The sequence below is a fragment of the Alligator sinensis genome, unplaced genomic scaffold (assembly GCF_000455745.1).
Source record: "Alligator sinensis unplaced genomic scaffold, ASM45574v1 scaffold9_1, whole genome shotgun sequence".
NCBI lineage: Eukaryota > Metazoa > Chordata > Crocodylia > Alligatoridae > Alligator > Alligator sinensis.
The window spans coordinates 1451317-1472867 of NW_005842304.1; the positions used below are offsets into that span (position 1 = coordinate 1451317).

At 42.4% G+C, this 21551-nt stretch overlaps 1 protein-coding gene across 1 annotated transcript in view; it reads left to right on the plus strand.

The window, feature by feature from the left end:
* Positions 1-21551, plus strand: part of CPNE8 (copine 8) — a 185958-nt gene that overhangs the window by 149941 nt on the left and 14466 nt on the right. The window contains exons 16-18 of the mRNA XM_025209700.1: positions 4817-4944; positions 11845-11947; positions 19885-19942. Coding sequence (XP_025065485.1) covers positions 4817-4944; positions 11845-11947; positions 19885-19942 — 289 coding nt within the window. The remainder of the gene's footprint in view (positions 1-4816; positions 4945-11844; positions 11948-19884; positions 19943-21551) is intronic.

The following is a 21551-nucleotide window of genomic DNA, read 5'->3' on the forward strand; positions in this document are numbered from 1 at the left end:
CAGGAATGCACCATGCCCAGCCCAAGCTACAATTAAGGGAACTCTCAGCCCCAGCAGTTGCTGACTCTGAGTCCTGTCAGGACCTAGAGCCCTGCAGCTGCAGACACAGAGTACCAGCAGCATGCCTCCCAATGCCGGGACCCAGCCAGGTCCTGGCAGCTGCAGGGCACAGCTGCAAACTCCCAGTTCCAGAGGTTTATGGAGCCCCTGGGGGCTGTGAGATTGCATCTGCTGGTTTCACATGCCCCAGAGGGTGGGAGATCATAACAGCCATGATCTTCCAGCCCTGGGGGCTTTACCTGTAGCTGTATGTGGGGTGCCACTGTGGCTGAAGCCTCTGCAAGTCAGGGGGCAAGGAGTGTGAGGGGGCTTCCAGATGTAGGAGTTTGCTTCTTGCCGGTAGAGGGGGAGCCCAGAATCAAGCTCTTTCTGTACCAGCAATAAGGCATGCTGGGTTCTGATACGTGAGCCACACAATTACACCTCCTGCCATGCACGTATGGCATAGCAGGAAGCGCAATTGTTTGAAATACGCATTAGACCTGCCCTTTACATGTAGAGGGGTCCTGTGTCTAACGAAGATTGGTTTTGTAGTTTTGCATATATGAATTCCTTTTAATATGGTAAATTTTGAGTACTGTAACACAGGGATATCAAAGATATATGAAGCCTTATAACATGGCCTATGGTGCTATCTGTGGATTTGGATTGGACTTGCATACCACATGTGGTGTCCCTCAGTTGGCCTCAGTCCTATGCACTACACAGAGTGGACTGGGCCAGTTCAAGGCATGTGCTGCATGGGGCCAGTCTGTGGGCCCAATCAAGTCTTGCACCACTTGTGGCCCACAGGGCCTGATGAGTTTGATATCCCTGCTGTAATGAGTTTGCAGTTTTGTCTGCGGTATATTTTTATAGTTGGAACATACAGGCAATAAAACAGCAGAAAATATATCACCTGCTGGAACAATTAGCTTTCAGGAGGAAATCAACTTCCATGGTCCAAAGTCTCTAGGAGTCCTCTTCCCCACCAAGTTATTGACAGGCAGCCAGATAGCCATGGTTGTTTAAATACAAAAGAGCAAGGAAAGGGAATCTTCCTTGGACTTAGCTGCAGCAGTTTGAGTCACAGGTGAAATGCTTCCAGGCCTTCATTTTGAGGATATACTGAACTGAAGATATACCTTTCTTCTCTCCAACTTGTGAGGAGCCAAGTGTCTCTATTATGACAGGTGATCACATTAGACTAGACTAAATGGCCCTAGAAATAATTGAATAGGATGTAAGAGAAAATGAATGAACCACATTTATAAATTGTCATGCTGCTGGCTAGATTTTTAAATTTGCACATTTACCTGATACTGTGTTTGAGTGGAATGTAATAAAACTTACTGCATTTTATGTAGTCCAGAGAGCTTTACCTAATTGATTTTAATACTAGTTTCTTGTTGGGTAATTTTTTCCCTGGGCAGCACTTTTCAAATCAGTAAACTTAGGGCAGGTTCCAGTTTTATGTGCCTAAATGGGAGTTACCCAGCCACATAACTGCTATTTTTGGCACTTACAGATAATTTTGGATTCTCTTATGCCTACTGGCAAAATAGAATTGCCTGCCCATGTAGGGGGCTCCCCTATCCTGCTTCCGAGCCCAATGCTCTAACCATCAGGCTACAGGCTAGTCCTGTTTCCAGCCGTTCTCTTGAAGCTGAGTCACTGCACTTTGCATTTATTATTCATTGGGTAAAACAGATGAACAGCACTGCAAAAGTTTGTCCCACTAGGAACAAGAACCCAAGCTGTAATCCAGGACTGCATCCCATCCAGGAAATCATGCATCTCATTTGCCGTGTCTGTATGAGACGCTTATTGCACAGTATCATTGTGTGGCACGAACCATGACACAATGCTACTGCAAAGTACTAATGAACTACTGTGTAGTCGGCATCACCAAGAAGCCATGTGGGGATGCTGCTGCTCAGTAATGCTGGTTACCACTCAGTCATTTAGTAGTTGGGTATGCAAGTACTAAATGACTGCGCAGTAGCAACTGCACAGTTAGTGCCTCATGCAGATGCGGCCACTGAGTCTCTGCCTTGTTCCCTTTCTTGGCTATACGTGTGTCCTCTCTTGCCTGCTCATAGGGCCAGCTTTAATAGGAGGTGGGAGAGGGCCCTACATAATACCTAAGATGTGGCTTGATGATTAAAGAATTACACTAAAAAGCATAAGGCACAGGTTCAAACTTCCCCTGGGGGAGGAGGTCTGGTATCTCTGGCTCCTTTTCCCTGGATAAGTGCTCTAACTTCTGTGCTAAAACATGGGAGGGTCCCTTTCCTTCTCCCCTCCAATATTAGTGCAACTACAATATTGCAGTTGCCTAACCTTATGTGTATATTGTGGCAAGTGTATAGCACCACATACCTCCCCAGAGTACAGCCTACTGAGCATGCTTAGTAGACCTGTATGCATACATAATGGCACTTTTCCAGCTGCGTAGTTGCAATTTGGGATTCTGCCTTCAGTATATGCTTAGACTGCAGTTGAAGGTGTGATTACAGCATGTGGTAGGCATGCTCACATTAGCTTTAATCTAGTTACTCTGCAGCAGGAAAGCAAGGTGACATGGCCTCACCATGGGCTATACTTAACTGAGTGGATACATACTGTGATTCCTAGCCAAAGTCCATGCTGTTATGTCTTCATATTGTTAGCTAGATTAAAGCTAGCATTAGGTTTCCTTGCATCAGCTGCAGTTACACACCCTAAGTGCAATGTAGATATATCCTTGGTTGTCAGTTTTCCAAGAACCACACACACACAAACAGTTTAAAGTTTTATAAATTAAATTTGACAACAGATGTTCCATGCATATACTGAATACAGCAAAGTCTTGAAAGCAACTGACCTAGAACAGTATTGGGGCAAACAGTTATTAAATAGCACAATGAAATCACTAAAAATCCCTGTTACATTTGTTTGTCATTATTATATTTTTTTCTATATTTCTAATGCATTTTTCACACTTTAAATAATTCCCCAAAGAGTAAGTAGTAGATTTTTTGAGGCAGTCCTATTAATACTTCCTACTATTTTTAGTTTGTCTTGAAAAGGACTAGTTTAAATATCCAAAGCAATTAATTGCCCAGAAGTTTTTCTTTGAGATTTCTTTTAGGTCACTTTACTCGGTGGTAACCAAGAGAAACATGTGCAGCATTATTTATTTAAAATGCCAAAATGTAGTTCTTTGAGGTATCACTGGAAAAAGTGCAGACTCAATAAAGGAGCTTTCAATTATTTATCTTAAAAATAAAACATAACAAAAATACAATCTCAAATGTACTTACACTACTTTTGGTAACCCTGGAGGAGAGAGAGAGACTGTCCAGATGGCTGCTCCAAGTGTCTGTTAGTATTTCTGAAGTTCAGCTACTTTCTCAGTGGCATTAAGGATTTTTTGGATAGCACTGGAGGTCTTTGGATGGGTTTTTTTGTTTTAATCATTTCCAGGATTCTGTTTTTGTATTTGATCTTATTATTCAATTAAGATTTCCCTTTTAATTCAATTTCTTTTAATACTTTAATGCTGTTTGCAGGTTAGTTTATAATGTTCAATATTCTTTTTCTTCTTTACATCATGTAAATTACAGCATCTCTAGAGTGCAAAAATAGCTTTAAAAGAGTGAAATATGATTCCTCTACATCCAGCAAGTATAGCCCATAAATTCTTTTCTTAAATCAGATGCATTTCATTTCATATCCTTCAGGATTTACAATAGTGTGTGTGTGTGTGTGTGTGTGTGTGTGTGTGTACACCCGTGCACTAGACTATATGAAAAGCCGCGAGTGGGCCCTCTTCTTCTGTTAGGAGTGTGCTGACTATATCACCTGGATAGAGCTTCTCTGGGGATTTAGGAACACAACAACTAGTTTGTGAATCCCAAATGGCTTTAGGTAGGATCTAAACATTAAAATATACATCTCGTTCAAAATGGCAGGGGTACCAAGCATGCACAGTTGCTGTCTTTTGCTGTCCATTCTGATGAAAGTGCTTGAATACATAGAGCTGCACTGAAACTCTGAGAATAGGACTTTCCGAAATCATACATTAGGGCAAAGAAATATCAAACTTGACTTAAAACACAACTAGACCATATAAATCCCTTTTTGAATCCTGGACTAGTTGTTTGGCAGTAGTACTGCTTTACCATCTTGACTGAGGACTGTAAGTAATTGAAACACCAACTAGTAAAATCAACTCTAGTTTGCAAGTAAAATAAAATCTCCTGTAACTGCTAGACTTGAAGTTTGATTTGGAACCTTGACCTGGGGTTTTATTTATTTATCTGTAATACAATATTAAATTGGCACCTCATTGTACTGGGTGTTAGAGACATGTAAAAAACTGTTCATAGAGCTTAGAGTTGTATGAGCAAGAAGACCCAACCAGTTCAGTATAGTGAAACCACAGGTCCCTTTTGTCATCTTTATGAGTTAAGTCCAACCAGACTCAGGATCAGTTTGCTCATTCAGAGCAGAATACTAAACAAGCCTCCCTTCAACTAGCACTTTATCCATACATCAGAATATGGCAATCATATTTTTCCTTATTTTTAAAAAATAAGAAATTAAGTAACAAAATACTCTGAAGCATGGATCATAATATGATTACCTATTGGTTTAATGTCTCAAATGCCCAAACAGTTCAGTTAAATACTCCCTTAACCCTTTCGCGGAATTGTCTGATACTGCTTATGTGATATTTGCTTCATAGTATTTCAGTTATTCATCTTTTCTAATTTTCCTTGGTTTTGTTTAGAATGGAAACCCTCAAAATCCCTACTGTCATGGAATTGATGGTGTGATGGAAGCATATTACAGGAGTCTAAAATCTGTACAGCTTTATGGACCAACAAATTTTGCTCCTGTAATTAATCATGTAGCAAGGTAAGTATCACAATAGTGGTTCTGGAAAAACCAGATGGATTCACATATTGCCAATATAACTTTTATTTGAAAAATATTAACAGCAATGTTATGATAACTAAATGTATGATTTTTCAATTTTATCATGAAATAGTTAAACTCAGAAGTTAATTTTCTGCTCTCATGCAAGCCATGTAGCGTCTCCTTATATTGTGTTTGTCAGATATAGTAATTCAGAATTTTCTTATCATACTACTACACAAATCCATAGTGTTCCCACATCTTGAATACTGTATACAGTTCTGGTCTTTGAATCTCAAAAAGGATGTAGTAGAATTGGAAAAGGAACAGAGAAGGGCAACCAAAATGCTCAGGGGTATGGAGCAGTTGCCATACCAGGAGAAACTAAGAAGGCTAAGACTCTTTAGTTTGGGAAGGAGCAGGCCGATGGAGGATATGATAATGGTCTATAAAACCATTAAGAATGGGGACAAAGTGAACAGGGAATTGTTATTCACTGAGATGCAGAATACGCAGTAGGAGGCACATTTAAACTTAACATGAGGAAGTATTTTTATGCAACACATAGTTAACTTGTGGAAATCATTGCACAGGTGGCTGAAGCAGATAGCTTAGCCAAATTCTAAAATGGACTAGACAAACTCAAGGAGAATAGGTCTATTAGTAATGGCTTGAATTTGCATTGAAGTAGGGTTAGGTTGGATATGAGGAAAAGCTTCTTCAGTGCGAAGTAGGTTTAGGTTGGATATGAGGAAAAGCTTCTTCAGTTTGTGAGGCATAGCGAGGCAGTGGAATAGACTGCCTAGGAAAGTTGTGGACACTCCATCACAGGCGGTGTTTAAGGAGAGGTTGGACACCCACTGGTTGGGGATGATTTGATATAGCTATGCCTATGTTCTACTATGGGTATTTTTGGTGCTTCTGAGCTTTACTGGTTATCCCTGCCCCCCATTTCTGCTACATGTTAGGACGTTTTTAAGCCTCCCTCAGAGGGATTGGGTATTGGCTGAAGCCAAGGCTGGGGATTTTGACTGGCATGTGCCGTTGTTCCTGCTGGGATGAAAACCCGAGGTTCCTGCCTAAAGGGTCTTGCCTCTCTGCTCAGGATCAGACTGATTGGTATATTTGGGGTCAGAAAGGAATTTTACTCTATGGTCAGATTGGTATGGACTGTGGGGGGTTTGCTTTCTTCTGTAGCAGGGTGGGGGACGGGTGGCCTACCTAGGATTTCTTGAATGTATATTAAGAACCTTTTACAGAAGCAGGATATTGGGTGCCGTGGTTCTCCTCCTTTACCTGTGGCAAGTTACAGTGTTACGTTTTGTGTTGTGTCAGGGTTGACAGTAGTCTTTCAAAAAGTTTATATTAAAAAAGTTTAAAAAATGGATCATCCTTCCTCAGGCAGGGTGTTGCACTAGATGACTCTGGAGGTCCCTTCCAGCCTTACTTCTCTCTGATTTTAATGATTTCTATTAATAGCTCTTAAACTGAATAGTTGGAAATGTTCCCTATGGCTTTTCTAAACCAATATTGGTGGATGCCGAGGAGAGATGAATAGGGGATAGATCACTCTAGATAGATCTGATTCAGTTCTCTCTCTCTCTAAAGCATCGACTTGTGCCATCATCTCAGACAGGATGCTGGGCCGTATGGACCATGGATATATCCCAGTATGGCACTTACTGTTGTTAACCTTCCATACAGTAACAATAGAGATCCTTATCTCATCAGTTGCACTTGGTATCTCTGAAAAAGGTCTCCTGTGTGCCATAATTTACCCTTATATAAGAAAGACTGATCCTTGTCTGAGCCCATTTGTGTCACTCCTGCAACACAAAGACCTTAGAAATCTTTTGGAGATGGCAGCTGCAGATTCTCTGGCTGTGCTAAACCTGCCTTAGTGTAGTGGATTTGGAAGGGAGTGTGGCTGAGAATATGTTGCGATTTTATTGTACCTGCCCTAGAAAGTATAAGGACTTCCACACTTCATTAAAGCCAGCATAATTTAGAATAGACCTTGATCTGTTCTGCCTCTCCATGGATTGCCACACTTTGCATACCTCGATAGCCATCTCAAAAAAGGCCAGCATTAATGAGGAAATCCAGTATAGGATCCAATATGCCAGCTCTGCCTTCGGGAGACTGAACCATCGAGTGTTCAACGATTGTAGCATCAGGACTTGGACAAAACTCCTACTATATAAGGCTGTGTTAACTCCAACTTTTCTCTATGGCTGTGGAGCTCGGATGACCTACAGGGACCACCTGTAAAGCCTGGAATGCTAACTGCTATACTCCGAATTCAGCCAAGGACAAAAGGACACCTGGAGGCCAGAGGAAACATTTCAAGGATACTCTCGAAGTGAACATCAAGAAATGTAGCATTGACATCACAGATTGGGAAGAACTAGCCTGGGACAAGGCTACATGGCGATGCCTTGTGAGAGAGAGTATATTTTACTCTAGGGTGAGATGGTTTTCCTCAGAGGCAAAAAAATGACAAGAAAAACAACACAAGCTGAAAAAAAGGAAACAAGATCCAGAAACCTGTGGTCCAACTCTCTATTTAGCTACTACATGTGGCATCTGTCAGAGTTTGTGGCTCTAGGATCAGCCTTCTTAACCATCAACATACTCATCTGTAACTCTTTACTTGACCCCTGGGAATGATCATCCTCGACCATGAGGTATCGCTGCTGCTGTTGATCTCTTCGGGTTTTATATCAAGGAACAGATAAACATAAAAGTGGATTATAGTGAAAGAAAAAAATGAGAGAGAGAGAATGAAAAAGTAAATAAAATGAAATAAAATGTAGACATTTTGTTTTATTCAATGACAGAAAAGAAAAAAGGTACAGAAAAGGAGAAATCAAAAACTGAAAAAATTATATCTTTGAAAATTTAAAAAAGCTGAACATTTTTCATGCAAGGTTTTTCAACTTTTAGTACCTACGTGTGGAGCATTGTGCCTCTTGGCAATGAAATGTGAAAAGTTTTGATGAAGAGCCTTTTACCTTTCCTTCTTTCTACTCTTCCTTATGGAGGATTCTGACTTTATAATTGAGAAAGTGGCCCACGTGTTCCTCTGTTTTTTCTTAGCTGCTAAAGGAGCAGTGAACTTAGATTATATTCAGTTACTTCAATGCTTCCCTCATCTGTTTTTTCACCTATCTGGCCTATTTTTATTTTTAGTTAGTTTGTCAATTGGTCATCTTTTCTCCATATAAAAAAGGAAAAACAGTTCCATCTAGCATGGGTATCGTTTGCAGGAGGTTTTAATGAGCTAAATTCTTCTTGAAATTAAAAAAAAAAGAGAGAGGTTGAAAAGCGGATCATATATGTGCAGGAGTAGTAGGGTGTTTATTACGTTATTTCTGTACAATTTTCTCGTATCCTTCTTTTGCAAACATTTTTCCATTATGAAAAAAATCTACTTGATAAATTGCCACCACATTAAGTCATATATAGTAATGAAATCTTTATCCCTTCTCTCCAAAACTACCTACAGGGCAAATATACCAGAGGAGTATTCTGCTGAGAATCTGATATATGCTTTAGAGTAAGCATTAGAGAAGTACTTTATATACCTAAAATGGTATTTAAGCATGCCTAAGGCACCTGAGTTCAAATATGTAACTTAGGAATTCTCAACTCAAATTAATTTAGCACCTCTATTTCAGACTACAAGGTACTTTAACTGCTTAAACTTAGACTCCTGCTTATATACAGAGAAGCTGCAGTCTGAGCAGGTAGGCACCTAAGAACTTGTGATCCAGATACAAGGCAGAGTGCTTTCTATATTTTGTTTTACATCCCAGAAGGAACCCTATCAATCAGGCATGTTTGTGTATGTGTAGCACCTACTGGCAGCATTGAGTTAAGTTCAAAGCACAACAATAATATACATTATATTAAAAAGCTAGTGATTAGAGTACTCAGCTAGAAATTGGAAGAACCAGATTGAAACCTGCATTTCCCATTTCCCAGGAGAGTACCAGGGAATTCCTGGGCTGGCTGAAGCCGGGTCACTGAAACCAACAATGCAAGATCATTGGGCCAGAATGAGAATAAGCAAGAAGGAGCTTGTCTCTGTACCCTAGAGCCTCTGTACCCTTTTTTCGGAAAAAGATGAAAAATCAGGGGTCTAGTTCCTGGACTGTTTGTTCTGTTTTACATTACATAGTCATTGGATTAAAAACAGAACTCCAGAGAGAATAAGATCAGAATAAAATTGGTATAGCGAATATATAATGTTTTGTGAGTCCCTTCCCCCCTTCCCACTTCTTTCCTCCCTAGTATTTTTTTGAATACCTTGCCCCAGCTGATGCTGATGTCCAGTGATATTTTTTTCTTACTGAGATTTACTCCACAGATTTCATCAGTACTGATGAACTGATTGGCTGTTGAAATACAACCTTATTTGTTTTCTTCATCATTATCTCTTAAGCTTGGAAGAATTCATGCATATTTCATAGACATTAGGGGTGGAAGGGACCTTGCAAGATCATCAGGTCCAGCCCACTGCCCAAGGGGCAGGAAGTCAGCTGTGGTCAGATCACCCCAGCAAGATAAGCATCCAAGCATTTCTCAAAGGTATCTAGAATAGGTGCCTGCATATTATTAAAAGAAATACAAGTTCCAGGTTTTTTAAAGTTTCTTTTAGAGATTTAGTGGTGGCGTATTCTCATCCCTTCATTTATTTTCTTGGATTCTGCCTTGATGCATTCCAGAATCCTTCCTGTCATTACTTACAGCTAATCACTTAAGATAGCAGTAGTGTTGGCACTTCATAAAAGTCAGCTAAATAATGCTCTGGCATTTAGAAAAGGCTGAGTAGCTGCAAGTAAGTGTTTAGGATAAATACCAGACTTGAAGAACTGTGGAGGCCTACAAATAAAGAAGAACAGATTCTGAGGCTAGTTATCAAAGGAGAAAAACTGCTTTTTGACTTCTTTTGTTTGGGGTAAACCCTGCTATCCACCCAAGGGTCTACTGGAAAGAAGCTAAGCTCTGCAAAAGCACTGTTACCTTATTGTGCGGAAACTACTGTATATAGTGCTTTATATGCTAACTTGAATAGTACCCCTGGCTGCTGGCCAGAGTACAGGTCACTGACTAACAATAGCATTTTGCATGGCAACTGCATCATACTGTTCTTGTTGACACTGTTACTACTGTTCATTCTGCTATCTAAGAAACAGTTAATTTTGTATCCTGTGTTACTGTGTACACCTCAAGGTAGCTCTCCCACAGTCTTTGCAGATCATGTAGAGACTAGCTAATTTCATTTTGCCTGGGCACATCTACCCAAGATGCTTTAATGCACAGTAGAGCAAATTACTGCACAGTAAGTGCCACTGTCAACACAGGCAGATGCTTACTGCACAGTAATTTGCTCTACTCACCAGTTAATTTGCTACCTGCAAATGCAAGTAGCAAATGAACTGCTGAATAATTACTACACAGTAAGGTATGTGTAGATGGCTGACCAGGAGCAAATTTGCCCAGACAGCAGGGTGTGGGAGATGCTCCCTGCCCCCAGGAGATGCCTGATACCAGGGCAGGGACAATGTCCTCCTCCCCTGGCAGCATGGAGCTCCCAGGCCCTGCTCCACGATCATGATCATGAAGCGGGGACTGGGAGCTCCATACTGTCAGGGCAGGGGGACATTTTCACCATCCAGGCTCTAGTGGTGGAGCCCACCCTGGCAGCCAGGAGCTTCCTGCACGGGGAGAGTTCCCTGCCCAACCTGAAACTGGCTGGGACCTGCCCCAGACCAGGAACAGTTCCTGGTCAGCCCCAGGCGTCATGGGGAAGTCTGCATGTGCAGCCTGGAGCTGGCTGGGGACTGTCCCATTTTGGGCAGTTCCCTGCCAGCTCCAGGATGCATGTGCAGACTTCCCCACACAGCCCAGGGCTGGCCAGGAACTGTTCCAGTCCAAGGCAGGTCCCAACCCAGCAGCTTTTCCCCAACCCCATGCCCTGATTGAGGCATGGATTGGGGCTTGGAAAGAGTTGTGGAGAGAGGAGCGGGTCCCTGGCCCAATCCGCTGGTGGGGCAGCTAGCAACGAGACCCTGCCCAGCTGGGCGCTTGTTGCTACCTGCCCCCCTCTTCCCCACCGGTAGATCAGGGCAGGAAACTGGGTCCTGCCCCTCCCTCACAGCTCTTTCCAAGCCCTGTGCCCCCAAATGAGGGTCTAGGGCTGGGAGCTCCCTGCTGCCAGGGCAGGGAGACATTGTCACCACCCAGGCTTCAGTGGTGGAGCCACCCTGGCAGCATGCAGCTCCCGGGGGCAGGGAGCAATGTCCTACCCCCTGCCAGGAGCCAGCTGTCTTTGGCCCCGTGCTCCCTGCCAGCCCCTAGGCCAAGCATCCAAGGGTAGCCTAGAGCTGCTGCAGGGGGGCAGAGCAGGGTGGGAGCAGCCCTCTCTAAATTGCTCCCATTGAGAGCATATCTGATCCCAAATGCACTCATGTATAGACACTTGCCCAGGGTGAGTTTACTGGAGAGTAAATTACTCTAAAGTAAACTCATCCTGCAGCATTTGCATGCATAGGTGCACCCCCTCTGTCATATAACAAATTGTTGCAAAACTCACAAATACTTCCAAGTAGTTATCAAGATGTTCATACCATATGCACATTCCTAATTATTCTTTATTGTTCCACAGTGTTTCCAGCCCATAGCAGTATTTCCTACTCATATGCTAGCAAATTCCTCCTCAGTTTTAGTCATTTCTGTCTTTACTTTTAGAGATCTAATACAGACTCTCAGTTTTACCTTAGTCTTTGCTGGTTATAATTTTAAAGTATAGATTCTCATGTTAATCTGTTTGTTTAAAGTTTTTTGGCTTTTAAGTGCTATTAAAATATTTTGGGATTTTTTTAATTTTTTTAGATATGCTGCTTCAGTAAAAGATGGCTCCCAGTATTTTGTTCTTCTCATAATTACAGATGGAGTTATTTCAGACATGGCTCAAACTAAAGAGTCCATAGTTAACGTAAGTACTCTTTAAACTTTCTATAAGGCCAAAGCAGTGTTTTTCTACGTCTGAATATTTTGGACAATAAGCTAGTATCCTAAATTAACTGCTCTTCCTTGAAAATAAAAATAATTATGCATACAGACCCATGGAAACCAAAAGTTGAATCTCAATCAGCTTTAGTAAATCTCTGCTCTGAGGAAATTTGCTGTTTAGCTAGTGCTGTACAGTGCTGCTCAGCCTACAGCCTGGAGGCAAGATGACACTTATTGGCATGTCAGCATGGGCTCTAGATAGAGCCACTGCTTTTGTGCAGCTCCAGAGCGTAGGGGTGAACACTGCTGCTCGTTCCCCCTTTTCCCTTTTGCTACTGAATTCATTGGTTGTGGGGGGGGAGGTGAACAAAGTATAGCGGGTTCCTCCCCTGGGCTCCAGAGCTGTGTGAAAGTGGTCACTCTGGTGAGTAATTTCTGAGGAGATGATGGAAGATAGGTATTGTCCTCAGAGCATTTTAAGTTTAGCCATCCTGAGGAGAAAAGCATTAGAGCTGATGAAGTAATTAATGGACATTTAGCTGAAAATCTTTTAAAAAATCCCGTGAAAGCTCTTCTTCAAGGGAACACTAGGAGCCTGCCATGTGTGTTGTATGGAGACAAAGGATTCTCGACAGTTCTTCCTTAAACGAGTCCTAAATCCAAGTGGGACTCCATTTTCCATGGAAACAGGGAATTGCTCATATTAGATTTTCCCATCAGCTTTCTCAAGACTTAACACAACTGTTGGTCCATTTGAAAAAAATAGAACTGCAGGCTAACATCCAGTATTTTTTCTAAATATTTGTTGTTTAGAATTCAGTTAGGATTTGGACAGGAAAAAATTCACCTTCCCATAAGAGTAGGGGGACCTCATGTCCTGGTTTGGCTGGGACAGTCCCTGATTTCAGAGGCCAGTCCCAGCAAAAATTAAAATGAGCATCCCAGGTGTGGGGCACAGGGCAGGGATGTAGAGCAGCATGAGTTGTGAAAACAGGAAGCCCTAGTAGACGGAAAAATTGTCCTAAAATAGGTTAGCTTGATTAGTGGAATGACCATTAAAAAGAGGAGATGAATGTGAAGTAAAGAACCATGGATCATTAACTTCCTTAGCTGCCTGAATAGTAATACCAGAGCTGCACCACCCTGCCCTGCCTCTGCCTGCAGCAGCACTGCTGACTTTGGAGGGGAGGGACAGACAGGGTCCCAGATTTCATATTGTCCCATATGGTCACCCTACATAAGAGTATCTTCAAGCTACCTTATCTCAGGCTGCATTACCTTCAAAGACAATGCTCTCAAGTTCTAGCAGAGAAGTGATGTTTGCTTTTCTGAGATTCTCCGAGACTGAGATTCTCTCAAAAACATCCAGTTCTTAAAGTTTTTCTTATAATTGAGTTTCTCAAGTCTGAGTAGATTTCTTCATTTTTAAGGGGTGTGTCTGGATTGGCTCTTGTCTGTAGATAAGACATCTCAGAAAGTAGATGCTTGCAGTAGTTGGGGAAGTCAACGAAGGATTTTCAACAGAACTCATTCATTATACTGGGGATGCATTAATTCTTTCTCCAGAGTAATTCTTTTCTTCCATTCACGCTGCCGAGAATTTGTTCTTTAATTCCAGATGTTTCAAAAACGGCACAAGATTCTTTGCAACACAAAAAGCAAGAAACAATTACATGCCCAGCACTCTCATGTTCATAAGAAGGTCATTATTTCCATATAGAATACTGGAATCCATTGTTGCATCGTTTTCTTCAAACAGCTTCAGCTTCAGAAGATAAAAGTGAAAGTTGACGATCTACTGGAGACATGATCAAAAGTGTCATCCAGAAATAATTTAGCTGCTGATAAACAAGCAGTATATCATATACAGAATATAACCTTTGGGGGTACATAGCATCTACACAGATTTTCATAAATGCCATCTGATCCCTCTCTTCAAAAGAAAGAGATGTGTTGTCTACCTTTCTATGGATGGATGGACATTTCATGGCCCACTATCCACTATCAAAAACCTTAAGAAACCTAGTTTTGAGAACTCATAGAAGGGACATTTTCAGCCCTTACAATATCTCAATGCTTAAGCTTTCATACAAAACAAACTTTATTTCTCAAAAGAGAAATGGAAGAACATAGTACCTAGCTTTCCAAATATTAGATCATCTCTAAGATAACATCAGATCTTGGACTAACGATGCTTTCTCCACATCCAGCTAGCAATTGCCAAACATCTGTATATGAAGATCTTGGTTCAGATCCAGTATTTACATTTCTTGTTAAATTCATGTCAATTTAGTTTCGTGATTTTTTGAGTGCAGGAAAAGCTGGTCATCAGTACAGACACTTGGCATAGCATAAACATATCTGGATTCTTATCTGATTTGGAAGGGGTGTGTGTAACAGGATGCTTAGTGCACTTGCCACTGTAAGAGGAGAAGTTATCTGAGGCAGCTTCCAGGTGGTGAGGGAGGGGCTAATAAGAGGATTCATAGATTCATAGATGTTAGGGTCAGAAGGGACCTCTATAGATCATCGAGTCCGACCCCCTGCATAGGCAGGAAATAGTGCTGGGTCTAGATGACCCCAGCTAGATACTCATCTAACCTCCTCTTGAAGACCCCCAGGGTAGGGGAGAGCACCCCCTCCCTTGGGAGCCCGTTCCAGACCCTGGCCACTCTAACTGTGAAGAAGTTCTTCCTAATGTCCAATCTAAATCTGCTCTCTGCTAGCTTGTGGCCATTATTTCTTGTAACCCCCAGGGGCGCCTTGGTGAATAAATACTCACCAGTTCCCTTCTGTGCCCCCGTGATGACCTTATAGGCAGCCACAAGGTCGCCTCTCAACCTTCTCTTGCGGAGGCTGAATAGATCCAGTTTCTCTAGTCTCTCCTCATAGGGCTTGGTCTGAAGGCCCTTAACCATACGAGTGGCCCTTCTCTGGACCCTCTCCAGGTTATCCGCATCCCTTTTGAAGTGCGGCGCCCAGAATTGCACGCAGTACTCCAACTGCGGTCTGACCAGCGCCCGATAGAGGGGAAGTATCACCTCCTTGGACCTATTTGTCATGCATCTGCTGATGCACGATAAAGTGCCATTGGCTTTTTTGATGACTTCGTCACACTGCCGACTCATGTTCATCTTGGAGTCCACTAGGACTCCTCTTCTGGTCAGGATCACCTGACCAGAAGAGGCTAAGGCTTTAGCTATATAAGCCCAGCTCTGTGAGCCAGAAGGAGAGGAGCTTCTGGCAGCATGGTTCCTTAAAGAACTAGGAAATAGGGGAAAGCACTCTGCAGGCCTGGGAACAAGGGGGTATCAGCTGGGGCAGAGAGGGAATGGTTTCATGCAGACAAGTGGGCCTTTATTTTATGTTAGTGCTCTTTTTTGAGTTACAAGCCTTGAGCCCTGCTCAACACAGGCTCAAGGCAAACCCAGAAAGTTCCCCCAGCCCAGATTGGGGCTGAGGGTAGGAACAGTGGGTCCAGGAGCCTAAAGAGGGACTGAGAGGGGGTCCAGAGGGTCCAGGAACCTAGAGAGAGATTGAGAGGGGGAGCAGGAGGCCCAAGAGCTCAGAAAGAGGAGAGGATTGACAGACCCAGAGGGTCTGAGAGTCCAGAGAAAGGCTGAGTGATGGGAACATCAGAAGTGGTAACATCTGTGAGGCTTGGGGCATGGTGTAGGGACGGACAGAGCCACGCAATTGGCCCTTAAGGAAACAGTGCCCTGGAGAGGCATAGACAGACTGGGTGGGGCCAGTAATCTTGTGTATTGAATAGAGACAAGTGGGGTCCAGGAGGGACCATCTGGTGACTCGAACAAATTAAGACTCACTCTAAGGCCCATGGGCTGCCTCCCTTCCCTAATTTTTATTAAGAACAAGTTGTGGCTGGAGAGTAATTTAGAGAGGGCCATCGTAGAGCTTGAGCCAGGCAGGAAACAGATGGCCACCAGGGGGCATCATAGCTGCCCCTGGGGCCCAGTCCTGCAGTTTTCCACAAGAGAAAATATGCATTATACTCCATGTCATGCAGTAGACCATAAACCTTGTTTCTCTATTTTCAGGATATGATCAAACTGTGAACAGAAGCTTTTGCTCTGTTCCTTGAGGCTTTATAGCAGGAAGAAAAGGCAGCTGACACAGCAAGTGGCACACTTAGAACCAAGGGAATGCAGTCTAGATCAGATGGCTTTGGGTTCATGATAAGCAAAGTTGGGAGCCTGTTAAGGAACCTGTCTGTATTTGTCTAGTTGGAAAGTAAAGAACAGGTTATTGCTTGAGGCATGCTATAGCTCTCATCTTGGGAGTGAGTAAAAAACATCTTTTGTCTTTTTTACCTCAACCACTAAGGGTGGCTTAGGTAAAGAATATCATGAAGGAAGAGGCCATTGTCTAATAATCTCTTGGGTTCTCAATTCTCTTTTAGTTGTAACTGGACTGTCTCATGTTCCCATTATATAAACACAAAACTCAAGGCAGCAGGCACCAACATCTATTTTTTCAGTATATGCCAGCCAAGCTCTGGTAGCCATCACTAAGATACAGTCCAACTTCATCTCCAGGCACTAATAGGATTCTGACAGAAGAGGTAACACATTAGTTCTTTCCTAGACACAGAGGGTGCCTGTACATGAGCATGGAGGCTGCTCCAATGCTCTGTAATTACAGTGCATCTGAGCAGACTCGATTAATTGAGTCTGTTAGAGTGTGGCAATTACCACACTCCATTAGCCTCCCACGTCTTGTATATTAACATCCCCATGCTTCAAAATGGTGGTGGGAGTACTTGAGCTAATGAGCTTTAATTTAAGCATCCATGCCAGCATTTGGAAGTGCGGGGACACTGATACATGAGATAGTGCAGTGCTTTAATTAGAGCGGCTCTTGGGCTCAGTCCTTGGCCCCACACTGTTTAACATCTTCATCGGCAACTTGGACGAGGGGGTGGAAAGCACGCTGTCCACGTTTGCTGATGACACTAAGATGCGGAGTGAGGTGGACACACTTGAAGGGGGAGAGAGGCTGGAACTAGATTGACAGACTACAAAAGTGGGCAGATGAGAATAGGATGGGGTCAACGTAGATAAATGCAGGGTGCTGCACCTTGGGAGAAGGAATCCACAGCATACATACAGGCTGGGGAGTTCCCTTCTTGAAAGCACAGAGGTGGAAAGGGATCTTGGAGTCATTATTGAGTCCAAAATGAACATGAGCCACCAATGCCAGACCGCAGCCAGCACAGCCAGCCATACCTTGTCATGCAGCCAAAGGTGCACCTCAAGCCAGTCCAGAGAAGTGATACTCCCCCTCTATGCGACTTTGGTCAGGCCGCAGTTGGAATACTGTGTCCAGTACTGGGCACCGCACTTGAAAAGGGATGTGGCCAGCCTGGAGAGGGTTCAGAGGAGGGCCACCCGCTTGGTGAGAGGGCAGCAGGACAGGCCCTATGAGGAGAGACTGAGGGACCTGAACCTGTTCAGCCTCGGCAAGAGGAGGCTGAGGGGGGACCTGGTGGCTGCCTACAAGCTCATCAAGGGGGATCAACAGCAAATAGGCAGAGCCCTTTTCTCCCCAGCACCACCTGGGGTGACAAGGAACAATGGTAATTAGCTGATGGAGAATAGGTTTAGGTTAGAGATCAGAAGGCAATATTTTACAGTTAGGGTGGCCAAAATCTGGAACCAACCTCCCAGAGAAGTGGTCCTCGCCCCTGCCTTGGGCAAATTCAAGAGGAGGTTGGGCAATCACCTATCTGGGGTCTTGTGAACCCAGCATTCATTCCTGCCTGTGGCAGGGGGTCAGGCTAGATGATCTGTTCAGGTCCCTCCTGACCCTAGCTACTATGAAACTATAAGAGGTGGTGCAGGGCCCCCAAAGCCTTATCCCCAAATATGGGACTGGGTGGAGGTAGTGTGGAACCCAGTGGAGCCCAATATCTGTATACGGGACCAGGCAGAGGCACTGGGACTTCCAGGACCCAGTCCAACCCATGGACCAGCTCCATACCTCTCATCTGGCCTTCAGGGTCAAAAGGTTGAGTAACCCTGGTATAGAGTCTTCCAGGCTCTACCTCAGTATGTTTTCAGCATGTGGGGTTAGAACTGAAACGTAGTGTTCAGTGAACAGACTGACTACATAACAATTTCATCTTACTACTGTCAACTTCCTGGTCTAGTTTAAGTTCATAGAATCCACTTTGCACATTTCATCCTTAGTAGCATGTATAAGGTTCCTACTTATAAAGAAACATTTCCTACTTGCACTCAGGAAAGCTGCTTTTATCCAGGTCTGTTCTATGCACAATATTATGAGTTATGACGAGTGAGAAATGACTTTGGTGTATATAAAAAAAAAAAAGCGTTTGTGTTTACTGAGGAAGAAAAAATTCTACATTGGGAGAGAGAGAAAAACATTTTAAAAGCATACTAGCTTGTTTGTATGCAATTGTTGTTATTAAGGTTTAACTGAAGGAGAGTTGAGAATAGGCATAAAATTTACATCTATGATTATAGCCAATATGTAGGTCCTGCATAGAATGACCGAAAGGTTTGTAGTTCAAAAGTATGTCCCAGTAAAGAACAGATGTTAGGCATGATATTTGCTTGATGTTTTTTTTATTATTATTGCTATGTTCCTCCAGATAGCTAGTTCTAGGTTCTTAAACTAGCAGATGTTCTGCCCTTGACATTATCCTTATAGATTTACAAATATTTTGTTTAGTGAAAGCCAAATATCATCATCTGTGTATGTTAAAAATAAGCAGAGGAGAGAGGGTAAAATTATGTCTGTACTTTGTAAAAACTTGAACTGTTTTACAATTTTATTTTGTACTTATCCAGATTTCTTTTTTCTGTGCGACTTAGCTGCTTGATTCAATTAACATTTCTTTCATAAAATAAATTAAATTATTATTTCCTAGTCTCCAAGAACAGAAACAATCCATATTTAAAGATATAAGAAGCCGTTTGGTTTGAACTAGCAACATGCTGGGTGCATCTACATGTGGCCATATGGCGCCATTGTTACTATGTTGTCATTTAGTACTTCTTTTTGGATAGCCCGTAATAACCTATACTGCACCATCCCAGCCACACGGTTATTTTTAGCTGCACGTTGCTGTAGCAGCACACTATAATGAAGGCAGTGTATTGCTATGGCAGCATAGCTGCAGCATCATGGTTTTTGCCCATTGATAGTACGTCGCTATAGCACATTGCTATGGCAACGTAGTGTCACATGTAGATGCGCCCAGTAGCTTGAAAGTCTGTGTTCTTTACTGAACTTTCTAATTAAGGGTTAGGCTCTGTTACTGGGTGCAACATTTGCATCTTTGATTGCAGTCACTTAATAAACAAGTGTAGGAAACTTGTCTAATTCTATTTGTGTACTCTTGTCATTGCCCAAATAGTACTTACTGCATTTAACATTTTACTTGAGAGACTTCATGGAGAAAAAACAAAACAAAAATTGAAACAAAATGATTCATGGTTTCATAGTTTCATAGTTTTAGGGTCGGAAGGGACCTAATAGATCTTCTAGCCCAACCCCCCGCCAGGGCGGGAGAACAACAAAAGAACCCTAAACAAAAAACGGGACTCAAATGAGTCCAGCCAGGTAGGTATCCGGCCTCTTCTTAAAGATCCCCAGGGTAGGGGCCAGCACCACCTCCCTTGGAAGTTGGTTCCAGCTCCTAGCCGCCCTAACTGTGAAGTAGTTTTTTCAGATGTAAGTAGTTTTTTCGGATTCATTGCGTCGTTCTCTTTCTTCAAGATTGGTTACACAGCTGAAATTAGGAATCTTCCTTGGAAAATTTTCCTGCCTCAACAAAATAAATTATATGCATTTTTAATCAAATTATTGTTCAAGTCAGCATAACTTTTGCAGACTATGCTTTGTATTAAATCTATTTTTCTCTCTCTTCTGAAGGCCTCAAAGCTTCCAATGTCAATAATTATAGTGGGGGTAGGACCAGCAGAGTTTGATGGTAAGTGTTCTAGTTTAATAGACTTTTTTTTGAATGCTCTCTTGGCTTACATCTTACAACGTACGGCTCTTCAAACAATTCTGCACTTTAAAATAACAGCACAAGATGAAACAAACTGTGACCAGTGTTGATGCTTCCAATGGGCATAATGACTGACATCTGAGTGAGCTTATAAACTAGTTTATGGAGTCGTATTGCCTTACGGCCCCTGACAGACATTCAGTTAAAAGCTGAACCATGATCCCAGCTATTGCACCTCCTGCCATTCTATACATGTATGATGGGAATCACGATTATGGGATCAGATCCCAGTAGTGCCATATTGCTGGTACAGGGGGAGCCTGGGATCATGATGCTGGGCTTGCCCTAAACCACCAAGCTGAGTGCCCTGCCCTCCACAGCTGGGAGTGCCAGTCATCTGACTGGGGCTCCCAGCTGTAAGAGCACATGGAGCCTTTGAGACTAGCCACATATTCAGTTCATGGTATGATGGAAATCAACCACAAAGTTGTTATACATTATTTGTGTAATAACTGTATGACTTATTCCCTATTTTATGATGCCAGTAATTGAATTGAACATTGGCTGGGTTCATCACTGGTTAATCATGTCTTAATTATGATGCCTGCAAAGGGCTTAAAAACTATTCAAATCAAAGAACATATCCAAGCTCTACTTTTATGATGCTCCCAGCGGTGTTGTCATTTGCAATTACATTATTGACTCTTAATCTGGGATGAGCCTGAGATCAAGACTATTGAAAGCTTAGCTTTGTATAAACAAAAGAACTAAAATTATTTGAAATGTTTTCTACTTGGGATATAGACCGCTTGAGTGAGTCTACCCTATTCTCCATTTGGTAATGCTGTGTTGTGGGGCAGGTATCCATTACATGTTGTATTAGCTTTTAAAAATATATATTTTTCTAACTTCCTACTTTTTGGTATTGCTTGCTCATTTCACTTCCTGAAACCAAGCCAAATATTACTAGAGCCAATAATCTTCAGAAAGGCACTTGGGAAAATATACAAAATATTTTTGTCTTGATATCTATTTTATTTTCCTCCTTTGGGAAAAAGCCCAGGACCAAAAATCATTTAATTTTTACAGAAAAGAGTAAAAAAAATTATGAAAGAAGTCTTCTAAAGCAGTAGCATGATATAATACAACCAGTGATTAAGTAGTTAAAGTTTTTATAATTGCATGAAGACCTTAGAGAAAGAGACTAACCCTAGCATTTAGGTCTAGGACATAATATAATGAAGCAGCAGAAAACTTCCTGGCAAAAAGAGAAGAGTTGAAAAAATATAAGGACAAATAGAATAAGCACAAGCTTCACTCATGTCTGGTATCCAGAATTACATAAACCCATGTTTTCATCAAAGCACTACAACATACATTATACATTTTGTTAACCACTCATGCACAAGGTGCTATAGCTCTTGAAGTGAACTTCCTGAGCATCTTTACGTATGCTTTGCGGGTAGGAGGAGGGGGCACTTGAATTAAAGCAGCTCCAAGAGCTGCTCTATTTAAAGTGCCCACAGTATCTTATGTATTCAGCATCCAGTGCTTCAAAATGGGGGGGGGGGGGGGCCGCGCACCTTTT